Raw genomic sequence first — 17183 nt, 5'->3', positions numbered from 1 at the left:
GACTATCAGTTTTCCATTATTCGTTTGTTATTCTTCTCCTTCTTCTTCCTATTCCCTTTCTGTTAACGAATTGGGTTGTGAGAAAGAGTGGGATTAGGAGGAGGAGGAGGAGGAGGAGGAGAGGAGGAGGAGGAGGTGGTGAAGGAGGAGGAGGTGGAGGAGGAGGTGGTGAAGGAGGAGGAGGTGGAGGAGGTGGTGGTGAAGGAGGAGGAGGAGGAGTAGGAGGAGGAGTAGGAGGAGGAGGAGGTGGAGGAGGAGGAGGAGAACAAATGTAAACTGGGCAATGTCCGCTTGCTCTTTCATATACAAGCACACAACAAAACCTACAGCTTTTACTCAATAATTTGCCAAGGAAATACATTTACAGTGGAATCCACTTTCAAGTGTCATCATTTCCTATGAATAACTTATTGAAACTTAGTCGAATTCATCAGATACTCTATCTTTTTTGTTGGTTAAGGCTGTGCAAAGGCTAAAAATAAACTTTCTACTCATGATATTTTTCAAAGTTTTTCGATTTGTATATCATCAAGCTATCGAAATGAAAAAGTTTTCTCAGGAATTTTTTTCTCTGATCATTACTTTTTGAGATATGAGCGCCTAAAGATTAAATTTTTGGGACAGAACATTTCAAATTCGATAAGAGATAAATCCATGAGATTTAGAGGATAGATTCTTCATGGTATTGTTGATCTAGTAAAATAATAATTCTCTGAAAATATCAATTTTTAAGATAGTTATTTAATTTACTAAAAATAACTTTTAGTTGAGTTATTTTTGGTAAATTGAATAACTTTTTTTAAAAAAATTGATATTTTCATAAAATTTTTGTTTTACTATATCAACAATACCATGAAGAATCCATCCTCCAAATCTCTTATATCGTACCGAATTTGAAATGTTCTGTCCCAAAAATCAAACTTCAGGCGCTCATATCTCAAAAAGTAATGATCGGGAAAAATATGTTTTCCTAAGAAAACTTTTTCATTTTGATAGCTTGATACCAATTGAAAAACTTTGAAAAATATAACGAGTAGAAAGTTTATTTTTAGCCTTTGCACAGCCTTAATGTGTATTAGTGTATAAGCCAGCATGAATTGTAATCTACATGAGTAAATAAATATAAAGCAATAATCTAATCAATTTAGTTTCTTTTAAAACAACCATTTCCTGTGTCCCAACCATTACTTGAATTAGTGTTTGAGCCAGTATGTTTTGTTTTCTATAAATAAATAAATAAATATATAACAATAATATAATATCTTTCTTGAATCATTTTGTTTCTTCTAAAACTATCATTTTCTGTCCATTTGAATAATCACAGTATAGAATTATCTATTCGGAATAGATAAATATTCTTATGGTGTTTTTTTTGGTGGGGAGTCCCTTATGTTAATTATATATTTTATTCATAGCATAGAAACAATTGGGTAACGTTGTGTAGTTGGAAAAGGATAGAGCTATCTGCTCTGTCTAATGACAGACAAGGATAGCAACACCAATGTTAATCAGGTGCTGACCTTATAACCTGAATCTCACTATAGCTTGTGTGTAAACTTGAAAAGCTGAGCCTCAAGGCTATACCTCAACCGGGACCGACAGTATGACATGTCCATCTGATAATAAAAAACTTGAAATACTTATCCGATTACACCTCTACAAATTTATGTTTGCATCAACTTGAAATTCGTTGATAAATCGGTATCTATCAATCATGTTTTTATTTCAGCAGAGTCTTTAGCAACAAGGTTCGTGAACTCTCATAAGGCTTCTCGCACACGCCTTGGCCTCAAGTGGACTTCATCCTCAGGAGACTGGAAGCTCAGCCCAAATCTGGACTAGGAATTTCAATGAACTCTCAGGTATGGTCAATTTCTTCTTTTTCTTGTTGTTCTTCTTTTTTTCTTATTCCTTCTCTTCGCCTACGTTTTCCTTTGAATGAATCTCTAACCATAGTTGAAAGGGAAATGGGAAGTTGCAAGTTGAAAGTAGTCAACTAGTTGAAGATGAATGTTGTTAAACTAGTTGAACGTGAATCGTTGAAAGGGAAATGGCAAGTTGCAATTTGAAAATAAACAACTAGTTGAAGTTGAACTAGTTGAACGTGAATAGCTGAAAGCGAAATTGCAAGTTGCAAGTAGTTACAACTAGTTGAAGAGGAATATTGTTCGACTAGTTGAAAGGGCAATGGCAAGTTGGCAAGTTGAAAGTAGCCAACTAGTTGAAGAGGAATATTGTATCATTTATTAACACGATCAATATCAGAGAGTAGCCTATTCCCATATGAACAGAGCTGTCTATTCCCTCGCATATTATAGACCAGCCACCCTAGACTCTACTATTAACAGAACTGTTGTATCTATTGATCACTAGCTGGTCACCCGTGCTCCGCAAGGGTCTCAAATTAAAAACTTGTCAAACTGTAAACTTAACCTTTTGTAATCTTGAAGTATTTAAAATAGGCCTGTAACCATCCTCGGTGAGTTAAGAATCAATATGCAAAATGTGAAGTTAATGAGTTGAGTAGTTGAGACGTGATGATGCGTCATTCGTGAATTTTCCTATCCCCTACCTGTATAAGCCAGTTCTTTCCTTTATTATAGATGTGGTAACCGGTGGTTCATAACCAACCTTATAATGGCAATATTTGATTAACATTGGTGTTGCTATCCTTGTCTATCATTCCACAAAGCAGATAGTTCTATCCTGCTCTGTATCGAATTAAAATGTTGTGTATCAAGTTGAGATGATACTGCATCATGTTGTGTTGATTTGATACTGTATCATGTGTGGTGATATTGTATCATACTGTATCATATTGTGTTGATACTGTATCATATTGTGTTGATACTGTATCATGTGTGTTGATACTGTATCATGTGTGGGGATACTGTATCATATTGTGGTGATACTTTTATAGTGTTGATACTGTATTATATTCATTCCACAAAGCAGAAAGCTCTATCCTGTCTTGTATCAAATTATGGTGTTGTGTATCAAGTTGACATGATACTGTATCATATTTTCGGTTTGACGAACATTAATTGCTATATTTAAAGTGACGTTCGCGAAAAATAATGGCTGTATTTGATTATCATTGATGCTGCTATCCTTGTCTGTCATTAGACAAAGCAGATAGCGCTATCCTTCTCTACATCCACAGCAATGCCAGATCGTTTTTCAACACATGACCTGAGAAAGAGATTGAGTGAAGAATAAGGGAAGGAAGAACAAGCAGGAAGAAGAAGAAGAAGAAGAAGAAGAAGAAAAAGAAGAAGATTGATTGATTGATTGAGTACTTTATTTATGTAGATTACAATATATACTGGCTTATACACTTATATACAATAGCTTACAATAGGCCTACAGCAAAATTATAGATGAATTTACATAATATAGACTAAGAAAATAATTATTGAACTGTATATGATATGAAAAAGCAATTTGTAATATAATAGCTATAGATAATAATCATATTGTTATGCATCTACATAAATTGGCGGAGCTTTGGACATATCAATGTCCATTCTTCGGAAATTACGTGTATAAGCCAATTCTTTCCTCCATTATTTTATAAATTTGATACAAACAACACACTCCCGTATCATATCCCCCACCAAACTTGAAACAAACAACACACTTCCGTATCAAATACCCCACCAAACTTGATACAAACAACTCAATTTCTTATTAATTTTGATACAAACTCGTTTTCCGTATGATACACTAATGAATTTCCTATCACTTACGTGTAATATAATGATATTACCGATTGATTGATTGATTGATCGATTGAGTACTTTATTTATGTAGATTACAATATATACTGGCTTATACACTTATATACAATAGCTTACAATACAGCAAAATTATAGATGAATTTACATAATATAGACTAAGAAAATAATTATTGAACTGTATATGATATGAAAAAGTAATTTGTAATATAATAACTATAGATATTATATTGTTATGCATCTACATAAATTGGCGGAGCTTTGGACATATCAATGTCCATTCTTCGGAAAGCATATTAAAAATATCCTCCCCACTAACTCTCTACCCAAAAGAGAGAGAGAGAGAGTGAGAGGACAGAAAAAATTAATTAGAGGAGAAGAGTTTTCCTATCCCATACGTGTATCAGCCAGTTCTTTCCTTTATTATAGAGAAAGAGACTGAGAAAGAAGAAGAAGAAGAAGAAGAAGAAGAAGAAGAAGAAGAAGAAGAAGAAGAATAATAAGGAAACGGAAGAAGTATATCCGATTGAGGAGGAAGAAATAGTAGGAACACAACTGGCATAGATCATTGAAGTTTTATTTGTGCCTATTTTGAGACCTTAATACACTTCCCCTCACTACACACTTTAAACTGTCAGAAGAGGTTGTATGGGAGGCATTAATGTTTCATTCATATGAAATGCTGACGTTTTGAGGTGAATTCCACAGTGGAAGCACTAACTTAGGAGCAAAATAAAACCTGGAAAGTATTTCCTATTTGGGAATAAGCTATAGTGACGGGGAATTATACGAGGGAGGAATGCTCACGGTTGAAAGTGAGTCTCAGTGTAGGGAGGAAGCACTAAAGGGGAAAAGTATAAGATTTTTCAGATTCTGAATTCTCTCTCACATGTGCACTATCGTGTGTTGATGGGAAGGGTTTTATTTTATATCCTTTTCAGTAAATCTACAATAATTATTATCTTTTGAAACACCACCGATTTATGTAGTTACATCACAATATTAATATCAGGGCACCGAGCTTCGCTCGTTATTACTTTCCTTGCCCTATTACCATAGGTAAGGAAAGTATTGCTTTCCGAAAAAAAACTGGTGTGGTACACTCACACAACTTTCCTTGCTCATATTTGAAACTACGATCAGACTTCTGTATAATATGTTTATATATAATTGTTTTCAGAGTACTTTTTCCTTTGTGTAAACTGTGAAATTCGATGATTTTTTTAGTCGTCATTTTTTTAAAGTCGTCGAAACAGCTGTTCTACAGATGAAATATCTCGACTATGTGTTCTTTTTATGAACTGCGCTACCTACCTACCTCATGCACGAGAAGGAGGTTACTAAGTTTATTTCTCAAGGATGGGGTGGACCCCCCATTAGTTTCCCAGAAAGAAGACTCATGCCAGTTGATAGAGCTGATAAATAACTATACAGGGTATGAATTTGAAAAAAATCGGTCAAGTTATTTTTGAGAAAATCGTGGAAAACATGGTTTTTTAGTAATTATCCGCCATTTTTCTCAAGAATATTACGGAGCTCCTGCAATTTCCCCAGAAATGAGACTCGTGTCAGTTGATAGGACTTATGAATAGCTATCCATGGTATAAATTTGAAGAAAATCGTTAGAGCCATTTTCGAGGAAAACGTGGTTTTTTAGTAATTATCCGCCATTTTTCTCAAGAATATTACGGTGCTCCTGCAATTTTCCCAGAAATGAGACTCGTGTCAGTTGATAGGGCTTATAAATAGCTATCCATGGTATAAATTTGAAGAAAATCGTTAGAGCAGTTTTCGAGAAAACCGTGAAAAACATGGTTTTTTCGTAATTATCCGCTATTTTTTCCGCCATTTTGAATTCAATTTTATTGAATTTCTTATTGTCAGATCCTCATGGTATAAGGACCTTAAGTTTAAAATTTCAAGTCAATCGGTTATTTAGGAATGGAGTTATCGTGTTCACAGACATACACACACACACACACACATACACACACACACACACACACACACACACACATACACACACACACACACACACACACACAGACCAACACCCAAAAATCATGTTTTTGGACTCAGGGGACCTTGAAACGTATAGAAAACTTGAAATTAGGGTACTTTAATTTTAAGGTACACACGAAAGCATGGTCCTGTAAAAAATATCAATTTTTAATTTTTATTTAATTAAAGTGGATTTTTGACAACGTTCTAAGTCTATTCAATTATGGAAAAGTTCCACAACATCAACATTAACACTACAAACTTAATACCTTAATTTTTTTTGGAAAGCAATACTTTCCTTATCTATGGTAATAGGGCAAGGAAAGTAAAAATTAAGGTACCCCAATTTCTAAATTTCTATACGTTTCAAGGTCCCCTGAGTCCAAAAAAGTGGTTTTTGTGTATTGGTCTGTATGTGTGTGTGTATGAGTGTATGTGCGTCTGTGTTCACGATATCTCATCTCCCAATTAACGGAACGACTTGAAATTTGGAACTTAAGGTCCTTTCACTATAAGGATCCGACACGAACAATTTCGATCAAATGCGATTCAAGATAGCGGCGAAAATGTTGTCAAAAACAGGGTTTCTTGCGATTTTCTCGAAAATGACTCCAACGATTTTGATCAAATTTATACCTAAAATAGTCATTGATAAGATCTATCAACTGTAAGAAGTCCCATATCAGTAAAAATTTCAGGAGCTTCGCCCCATCTATGCGAAGTTTAATTTTAGATTCCCAATTATCAGGCTTCAGATACAATGTAAACAAAAACTTCCAAGTGGAAAGGATTGAGCATGAGAATCTCTACAATTAATTTTCAGTAACATTTTCACCTAAAATTAAAATAATCTCGAAATTCGAGAAAATGTGATGATTCAATAATGCAAACTGTCGGCAACTGTTGATTCTATTAAATCATTCACTATGAAGAGATAGCAGACCTTGTGTTTCTCCAGCGTTTTTCGTCCTGTCACCAGCTGGCTCAGATCTTAGAATAGTAGACTTGAGATGCGCGAGAACACTAGCGTCAGGTGATCAATTTTCATAACGGCAAGGAAAGTTGTGTGAGTGCGCCACACCAGATTTTTTTATTATTTATTGATAAACAGAACACAATTCTCTAAAATGATCGTGTTTATATTTTACAGCTGGCCATACGTCAGCTTATGAATTTCGGGGATGCGATATTTTTATTTTCCACAGAATCACTCGCTCACTTTTTACTATCCACAGACGAAAAAAGTCTCAGCTGTTCCAGCCAAGGATGAATTATCCTTTTAATGTCGTTCAGCGACTTTTCCCAAGGATGAGACCTAGTGCAATCGAATTTTTATATCATAAACCTACTATGTTCCAAATTTCGTGAAATTGGTTAGAGCCGTTTTCGAGATCCGTTGAACATAGATAACCAGATATGAAAAAATAAACATATATACAGAAATTGCTCGCTTAATATAATAGGATATTATCCCAATTCAAATTGCATTCAATCTTTATTCTCAATGATAACTTTTCATACTCCTTAAAATTCATTTTAATGATTAGCAAAACTGTTATTTATTGTGAACTAGCAGGTAACCCGTGCTCCGCAAGGGGCTAAATAAAAACTTGACGTAATGGAATCTTGAAGAATTGAAAACAGGACTATAGCCATCCTCGGTAAATTGAGAATCTATATACAAAATGTGAAGTTAATGAGTTGAGTAGTTGAGACGTGATGATGCGTCATTCGTGAATTTCCTATCCCCTACCTGTATAAGCCAGTTCTTTCCTTTATTATAATATAGATTTCCCCTCTACTACAGAGAGGTCCACGTTATGAAGACAGCACCTGATTAACATTGGTGTTGCTATCCTTGTCTGTCATTAGACAAAGCAGATAGCTGTATCCTTTTCCAACTCTGTTGGAAACTTTGTTGACTATGAAGAAACATAACGAATTGAATAAAAATACTAAGAAATTGTCAAAAACCACAGATCTATTGATACTTAGAAAGACCGGTTTCGGTTGTTACACCATTTTAATCTCTGATAAACTCAAACATAAAAAGAACTACGAAAATATAAAAATATGAACTATGAACTATCATTTATGAAAATTTATTACTAAATCATGGAAAAACATATATTTTACTGGGAAATTCAATTATATTCGATATAGAGTTTATCATTATTAACAAGAATCAACAATTAATTGACCGAACGAAGTGAGGTCTAAGATTCAAGTCGACGGTTTGGCATTTCTCTTAATGTTTAAATGTTTATATGTTGCGCATTTACGGCGAAACGAGGTAATGGTTTTCATAAAATTTGACAGGTATGTTCCTTTTTTTAATTGCGCGTCGACGTATATACAAGGTTTTTGGAAATTTTGCATTTCAAGGATAATATAAAAGGAAAAAGGAGCCTCCTTCATACGCCAATATTAGAGTAAAAATCAGACTATAGAATTATTCATCATAGATCAGCTGACAAGTGATTACACAGATGTGTGGAGAAGCCAGTCTATTGCTGTATTTCCATAAGGTCTATAGTTTCAATCAGGTACTTGTGGATGAGAATACTGCGTGAGGTCTACTGTTCACAGAACTACTAGTATCAGATCAGTTATAGGGGGATGACTTGAATCACACCTATCTACTATAGAAGGCGGTGGTAACAGAGAATCGGCAACGCTGTAGTCCTATTTTTTCCATTAACTTTATAACGTGGAACTCGCTGTACAATTTATAGTCAATTTCCCCTCTTCTCCAAACATTTATCATAGTTTATTTTGCACTTTTAGCAAATTGGTTGAACCGACATTATTAATGGGTGACCAGGGTGACACAACACGCAAAAATCCCTAAAGTGAGGTCCACGTTATAATGGCAGTACTTGATTAACATTGGTGTTGCTATCCTTGTCTATCATTCCACAAAGCAGATAGCTCTATCCTGTTCTGTATCAAATTATGGTGTTGTGTATCAAGTTTAGATGATACTGTATCATATTGTCGAACACTATTTGCTATAGTAAGGTCCATGTTATAATAGCAGTACTTGATTAACATTGGTGTTGCTATCCTTGTCTATCATTCCACAAAGCAGATAGGGCTATTCTGTTTTGTATCAAATTATGGTGTTGTGTATCAAGTTTAGATGATACTGTATCATATTGTCGAACACTATTTGCTATAGTAAGGTCCATGTTATAATAGCAGTATTTGATTAACATTGGTGTTGCTATCCTTGTCTATCATTCCACAAAGCAGATAGCTCTATCCTGTTTTGTATCAAATTATGGTGTTGTGTATCAAGTTGAGATGATACTGTATCATGTTGTCGAACACTAATTGCTATAGTGAGGTCCACGTTATAATAGCAGTACTTGATTGCATTGGTGTTGCTATCCTTGTCTATCATTCCACAAAGCAGATAGCTCTATCCTGTTCTGTATCAAATTATGGTGTTGTGTATCAAGTTGAGATGATACTGTATCATATTGTCGAACACTAATTGCTATAGTGAGGTCCACGTTATAATGGCAGTATTTGATTAACATTGGTGTTGCTATCCTTGTCTATCATTCCACAAAGCAGATAGCTCTATCCTGTTCTGTATCAAATTATGGTGTTATGTATCAAGTTGAGATGATACTGTATCATATTGTCGAACACTATTTGCTATAGTAAGGTCCATGTTATTTATAATAGCCGTACTTGATCAACATTGGTGTTGCTATCCTTGTCTATCATTCCACAAAGCAGATAGCTCTATCCTGTTCTGTATCAAATTATGGTGTTGTGTATCAAGTTGAGATGATACTGTATCATGTTCTGGTTGTTATTGTTCTATAGTGAGGTCCACGTTATAATGACAGTATTTGATTAACATTGGTGTTGCTATCCTTGTCTATCATTCCACAAAGCAGATAGCTCTATCCTGTTTTGTATCAAATTATGGTGTTGTGTATCAAGTTGAGATGATACTGTATCATATTGTCGAACACTAATTGCTATAGTGAGGTCCACATTATAATGGCAGTATTCGATTAACATTGGTGTTGCTATCCTTGTCTATCATTCCACAAAACAGGTAGCTCTATCCCTTTCCACCTCCGCACAGTTCCCACATCGTTTTTCAACAATGTAGATATATAATTTGATAACAAAATATTTAATCTCAATTATGAAAATCCATTATTAAATCATCAATAATATATTTTCTTGATGCATAAAATATAATTGATCATTTCAACCAAGAATGGACAGTTAATATTACTTCATATATACCGGTAGCAGCTATCCTCTATAGAAGGCATTGACAAGGCAGAGAATCTGCAACGTTGTTTTCCTATCTTTCTCCACTGCCATTATAACGTGGACCTCACTCTAGTGACATTTACGTCAAGCTTGGCAGTATTGTTTCAATGGGGAGTTATGGTGCTATATTAAGGGGAATTCTGACCGTTTGACGTGAAACCGACTATAGGGCATTAGCCCCCTACTAAACTGTTGATTTCAATTTAGATAACAACTTTATTAGTGTTTGTTGGGCCACAGAGTGTAATATACAACAGAATTACAATATTGGTGTAGCAAATTGGTAATCCACCATTGAGGGGAATTATTGGGCTTGATTCGTTGATCAGATAGCATCTCACTCTCTCACTCACTCTCTCTACCTCTCTTTCTCTCTCTCTCTCTCTCTGTCCCTCTCTCTCTCTTTCTCAATGATTGTGTGGCAGAGAGGACCAGGAGTCCTAACTCAGCCTTAATAAAAGCATATAATCAATCGATCAATAATCTATATCACTCTCTCTCTCACCCTCTCTCTCTTAGTTTAAGAGATCAAACAATCCTTAGTTTAATTAATTAAATTAACTCTTTGGTAGAGAGTTAGTGGGGAGGATATTTTTGATATTCTTTCCGAAGAATGGACATTGATATGTCCAAAGCTCCGCCAATTTATGTAGATGCATAACAATATGATTATTATCTATAGTTATTACATTACAAATTGCTTTTTCATATCATATACAGTTCAATAATTATTTTCTTAGTCTATATTATGTAAATTCATCTATAATGTTGCTGTATTGTAAGCTATTGTATATAAGTGTATAAGCCAGTATATATTGTAATCTACATAAATAAAGTACTCAATCAATCAATCACTCTCTCTCTCTCTCTCTCTCTCTCTCTCTCTCTCTCTCTTTCTCAATGATTGTGTGGCAGAGAGGACAAGGAGTCCTAACTCAGCCTTAATAAAAGCATATAATCAATCGATCAATAATCTATATCACTCTCTCTCACTCACTCTCTCTACCGCTCTTTCTCTCTCTCTATCTCTCTCTTCCTGGTCTTGTGTTGATGGGAAGGATATTTACTGTATGTTGATAAAGCACAATTCTTTAAAATGATCGTGTTCATATTTCACAGCTGGCTATACGTCATCTTATGAATTTCGTGGATGCGATATTTTGATTTTTCACATACTCGCTCACTCAGTTTTTTAGTATCCACAGACGACGAAAGTCTCAGCTGTTTCAGCCAAGGATGAATTATCCTTTTAATGTCGTTCAGCGAGTTTTCCCAAGGATGAGACCTAGTGCAATCGAATTTTTATATCATAAACCTACTATGTTCCTAATTTCATGAAAATCGTTAGAGCCGTTTTCGAGATCCGTTGAACATAAATAACCATAGATAAATATAAATAACCAAATATAAAAATACAGAAATTGCTCGCTTAATATAATGGGATAAGATATGAAATTCAGATACAAATATAGATTTCTATACATATAAAAGCGAAATGGCACTCACTGACTGACTGACTGACTGACTGACTGACTGACTCACTCACTCACTCACTCACTCACTCACTCGCAGTACTAAAAATCTACCGGACCAAAAACGTTCAAATTTGGTAGGTATGTTCAGTTGGCCCTTTAGAGGCGCACTAAGAAATCTTTTGGCAATATTTTAACTCTAAGGGTTGTTTTTAAGGGTTTAAAGTTCGTCTTTTAGCATGTATATTCTTCTTCTCCTAATCTCTTAATTATAATTGAAATTTCCATATCATATGTTACTATAGAACTATAATCTAGATAGAGTACCTCTTAGAAACAGTTGTTAACTGGCAACTAAATTAATAATTTTGTCAGGTTGACATTAAGTTGAGTTGACTTTGTTAGGTTGGCACCAAGTTGAAGATTTAAATGCATTTATCGCGGAAAAATTGATTGGGCACTGCTACTTCAATCCTGGGAATATTATATTACTAGCCGTCAGGCTCGTTTCGCTCGCCATATCTGTTTAGCCAGACGTTTAGTCTGGCCCCCGACTGGATTGTCCTAACATAATTATGATAAAAATGCTCAAATGAAAAATGCTGATTTCATTCTTGGACGATCCAGTCGGGGGTCCAGGGGGCGGAGCCCCCTGGCTAGACGGATATGGCGAGCGAAGCGATCCTGATGGCTAGTAGGATATAAGTTGAGATATGAAATTTTGATAAAAATATAGATATTGTATCACTCACTTTTCTTTAGCCTCCTTCTCCTTCCGTTTTTTCTTCTCCTGCTTGCTCTCATTGGACGCCGCGCTGTCTGGAGCCGACTGGGACTCGTTGATCGAAATGGCGGTGGTCCCGGCTGAATGAGGCAGTGGTGGAGGTGGGAGATCGTCTAGGGGTATGGTGCCTTGGCTGCCCTCTTCCGGGGGCGTCTTATCAAATTCTGCCATGGGCGCCACAGGGTTGGCTCCACCCTCTCCTTCCTCCATGATTGTCCTGGACAAAATACAAGTTCTGAATTGAATTTAAATTTTATTTCTATATAAAAATACAACAGATTATAGAATATAAAACATAAAATCTAATAGTTCGGATAGTACTAAATTTGAATTTTTAATTTATTTTTTTGCCAAAAACAAAATACCAAAAAAGCTTTACAAAAAATAAATATAAGCTACTGCACTCAACCTGAAGTATATACAATAATTTAAGCCGTCAATGGGCCTCACGACTGTCATACTTCAGCCGGGACCAAAAATTTCAACGTTCCCATCCAATAACACGGAAGTGACCTGATTAAAAACTTTCGATGATGAGCGGGTCTGAACCAGGGATCTCTAGGCTAGAATAAATATAAATCAAAACCATTGTCAATTTGATCATAAAATTAGAAGTGATTGGCAATAGAGTGTACTTATTGTAGAAATGAATTGTAAGAATGGATGAAATATTCTCAATTTGGTGATAAAATAAGAAGAGATTGGCAGTGGAGTAACAACAAAAATTAGTTTTCATTTGAAAAAATTGTCCAATAAGAGAAACAACTCATCTCTACAGACTTAATAAGACTCTCAAATAATCCAATTGGATATTTTTAAAATTTGGTTATAAATATTAGAAGGGAGTGTTAATAGAATAACATCCAAAACTAGTCTCCATTTTTGAAAAATTTGATTCCAGAAAAAACAACTCTCCCCTATAGCTTTCTCAAATAATTCAATTCAATATATTTCCAATTTTTTCGGACATTTTATTATTTATCAAAATTTGGGAACATAATAGTTTTGGGCTATGCCTGTTGTTCTATCCCGATAATATTCATATGATTTGTATTTATATCAACAAATAAACAAATTTGATCATAAAATTAGAAGGGATTGGTAACCGAAACAATCAGAATCAGTTTCTATTTAAAAAAATTGCTTTGATAAAAAACAACTAATTAACACATAATATTGTTAATTTTATTGTACTCCATATTTCTAAAATGTTGTACTTTTGTTAACTTTTGATCATAAAATTAGAAGGGATTGGTAACCGAAACAATCAGAATCAGTTTCTATTTGAAAAAATTTCTTTAATAAAAAACAACTAATTAACACATAATCTTGCTAATTTTATTGTACTCCATATTTCTGAAATGTTGTACTTTTGTTAACTTTATTACTGTTTATACCGTAATCTATTATTTTGTGATTGTAGAAATGTCTGCAAAATTACTGTATTTGGCAAATTTCAATTTCAACTTACCTCTATATCCTTCAACCTCTCCCTGGCTTTTTCGGTCCAAAATCACTGACACACGCACACAAATAACAGCTAGAGTAACCGACACACACAGAGCACAAGTAGTTATTTAGTAATACTCCCCCACTACTTTTGATTAGTAATAAATAGTGATAAGGCGCGAGAATCTGAATTTGAGGTTATGTTCTACAACCTTTCAGCACGGAGGTTAGACGCAGACTGAGCTCCAAGGGAGTGTCGCCGAGATTCTGCGCATGCGCTGTAGAGTCTATCCCGGGGTTGCCATGGCAACCACGCTTCTCCGCGCATCCCTGGACTATATAGTGAGGTCCACGTTATAATGGCAGTACTTTGATTAACATTGGGGCTGCTATCCTTGTCTATCATTCCACAAACAGATAGCGCTATCCTGTTTTGTATCAAATTATGGTGTTGTGTATCAAGTTGAGATGATACTGTATCATATGTGGTGATACTGTATCATGTTGTGGTTGTTCTTGTTCTATAGTGAGGTCCACGTTATAATGGCAGTATTTGATTAACATTGGGGTTGCTATCCTTGTCTATCATTCCACAAAGCAGATAGCGCTATCCTGATTTGTATCAAATTATGGTGTTGTGTATCAAGTTGAGATTATACTGTATCATATTGTGTTGATACGGTATCATGTTGTGGTTGTTCTTGTTCTATAGTGAGGTCCACGTTATAATGGCAGTATTTGATTAGCATTGGTGTTGCTATCCTTGTCTATTATTCCACAAAGCAGATAGCGCTATCCTGATTTGTATCAAATTATGGTTTTGTGTATCAAGTTGAGATGATACTGTATCATATTGTGTTGATACCGTATCATGTTGTGGTTGTTCTTGTTCTATAGTGAGGTCCACGTTATAATGGCAGTATTCGATTAACATTGGTGTTGCTATCCTTGTCTATCATTCCACAAAGCAGATAGCGCTATCCTGTTTTGTATCAAATAATCTCCTTCTTCTTCTTCTTCTTCTTCTTCTTCTTCTTCTTCTTTCAAGGATTAGGCGTACACACCTGTTCCGGTTTCAAAGGATATAACTATTTACTCTACCATCTTTTCAGAGGTCTGCCAATATCCCTTCTACCGTAGGGTCTATATTTCATGACAGCCTAGGTATCCTAGCCTTGGTATCCTAGTATCTGGCATTCGTTCCACATGGTTTTTCCAGTTCAATCTGTTTATTTCAAGTTGTGCAGCTAATGATGATATTCCCAACTCATTTCTAATGTCATCATTGCGGAATCTGTCTAACTTTGTACAACCTTTCACACTTCGAAGAAAACGCATCTCTGAGCTTGAACTCTGCTTAATGTTTTCTTCTTGCTAACCCAAGTTTCTGCTCCATACAATAATGTTGGTACCGCCATCACTTTATAAAATTTTAATTGTGTCTCCTTCCTTGTTCTGTTTTTCAACCGGCGTTTTATTGTACCACATATATGTAGAAATCTATTCAGTTTCAGATCCACATCATTATCAAATCCATATGTGATCTCAACACCCAGGTACTTGAAATAGGACACTTGTTCGAGTAAAGCGTCATCCAGCATTATTTTGGTCCTGACAGGTGATTTGCCGCAGAATGCCATTGTTTTGGTTTTGCTTTTTGAGATAAACAAATTATACTTCTTTGTAATGTTATTCAGAACATACATTGCCTTCTGCACGTTGTCTTCAGAGTTCTGTAAAATAACAAGGTCATCTGCGAACATTAAAATCATTAAATATCTTGTCAGATCCAATCGTATTCCAGGAGGAGCTTCATTCATCCAGCATCGTATAACGTCGTCAAGGTATATATTAAATAAAGATGGGGATAAGCTACAACCTTGCCTTACTCCTTGGTTTGTCACGATTTCTTCGGTGAGGTGGGACCAAATCTTCGGTATCAAATAATGGTGTTAAGTATCAAGTTGAGATGATACTGTATCATATGTGGTGATACTGTATCATGTTGTGGTGTTGCTATCCTTATCATGGAATCATCATCGTAGCAATCTGTCCATTATAAAGTCTATAAAGTAGACGTCTCTCTAGCTTAAGCTGGGTTTTCGTTTGTGCGTAAATGCCGTCGTCAACAACAACTGGGTGAGGATCTCACATTGGGTGGATTTCAATTTGTCTACATAACCTAAAAGATTAAGTTCAATTTTGTTTTAATAGGACAGGTTGAGCTTATACTTTTAAATATAAGTTACATAATATGTTCAATAAATTATGTTTAAATGGGACAGGTTGAGCTTATACTTATAAATGGCTATATGTTCATACTATTAGAAATGTTTAATTCTTTAATAATAAAGACAAATAATGATAAGTTATTTGATCAGCTGTTCTTTTAACACACTTGATATTTGGACAATATGAATGTCAACAATGCTTGGTATCGTCGACAGCAGAAGTTTACACACAAACGAAAATGCACCTTAAGTGTGAAGGGACCTAAACATAAATAAGTTTATCAAACCACTATCAATTCAAACACATCTTATATTTTTCAATATTCATTTATTCATTTATTGATTAAATTTCTGAAATTCCTGAAATTTAGAAAGTGACAAGGATTCAAGTACACAAAAAAAGACATCTCACATAAATTTCTCCCTCAAATTGCCTTTAACTCAGATATCGACAAGGATCAAAATAATCGAAAAAACACATCTCACACAAATTTCTCCCTCAAATTCCCTTCAACTCAGATATCGACAAGGATTCAAGTACTTGAAAAACACATCTCACATATTTCTCATTCAAATTCCCTTTAATTCAGATATCGACAAGGATTCAAGTACTCGAAAAAAGACATCTCACATAAATTTCTCCCTCAAATTCCCTTCAACAGAGATACTGACAAAGATCCAAGTAATCGAAAAAACACATCTCACATAAATTTCTTCCTCAAATCCCCTTCAATTAAGGAAGTAACAAGGATCCAAGTAATCGAAAAACACATCTCACATAAATTTCTCCCCTCAAATTCCCTTTAACTTAGATACTGACAAAGATACAAGTAATCGAAAAAACACATCTCACATATATTTCTCCCTCAAATTCCCTTTAACTCAGATTTTGACAAAGATCCAAGTAATCGAAAAAACACATCTCACATATTTGTAGAGAGTTGGTGGGGAGGATTTTTTTAATATTCTTTCCGAAGAATGGACATTGATATGTCCAAAGCTCCGCCAATTTATGTAGATGCATAACAATATAATTATTATCTATAGTTATTATATTACAAATTGCTTTTTCATATCATATACAGTTCAATAATTATTTTCTTAGTCTTTATTATGTAAATTCATCTATAATTTTGCTGTATTGTAAGCTATTGTATATAAGTGTATAAGCCAGTATATATTGTAATCTACATAAATAAAGTAC

General features: G+C 34.7%; 1 protein-coding gene across 1 annotated transcript in view; it reads right to left on the bottom strand.

The window, feature by feature from the left end:
* LOC111043387 (cytochrome b reductase 1) overlaps positions 1 to 13996 on the bottom strand; it is a 112447-nt gene extending 98451 nt beyond the window's left edge. The window contains exons 1-2 of the mRNA XM_039441142.1: positions 13771 to 13996; positions 12268 to 12516 (exon numbers count right to left, since the gene is read on the bottom strand). Coding sequence (XP_039297076.1) covers positions 12268 to 12509 — 242 coding nt within the window. The 5' untranslated portion in view covers positions 12510 to 12516; positions 13771 to 13996. The remainder of the gene's footprint in view (positions 1 to 12267; positions 12517 to 13770) is intronic.
* Positions 13997 to 17183: the final 3187 nt, after the last annotated feature.

Source organism: Nilaparvata lugens, chromosome 14 (assembly GCF_014356525.2).
Source record: "Nilaparvata lugens isolate BPH chromosome 14, ASM1435652v1, whole genome shotgun sequence".
Taxonomy (NCBI): domain Eukaryota; kingdom Metazoa; phylum Arthropoda; class Insecta; order Hemiptera; family Delphacidae; genus Nilaparvata; species Nilaparvata lugens.
Note: the sequence above shows the minus strand (reverse complement) of the source record. Positions and strands in the feature narration are given on the sequence as shown.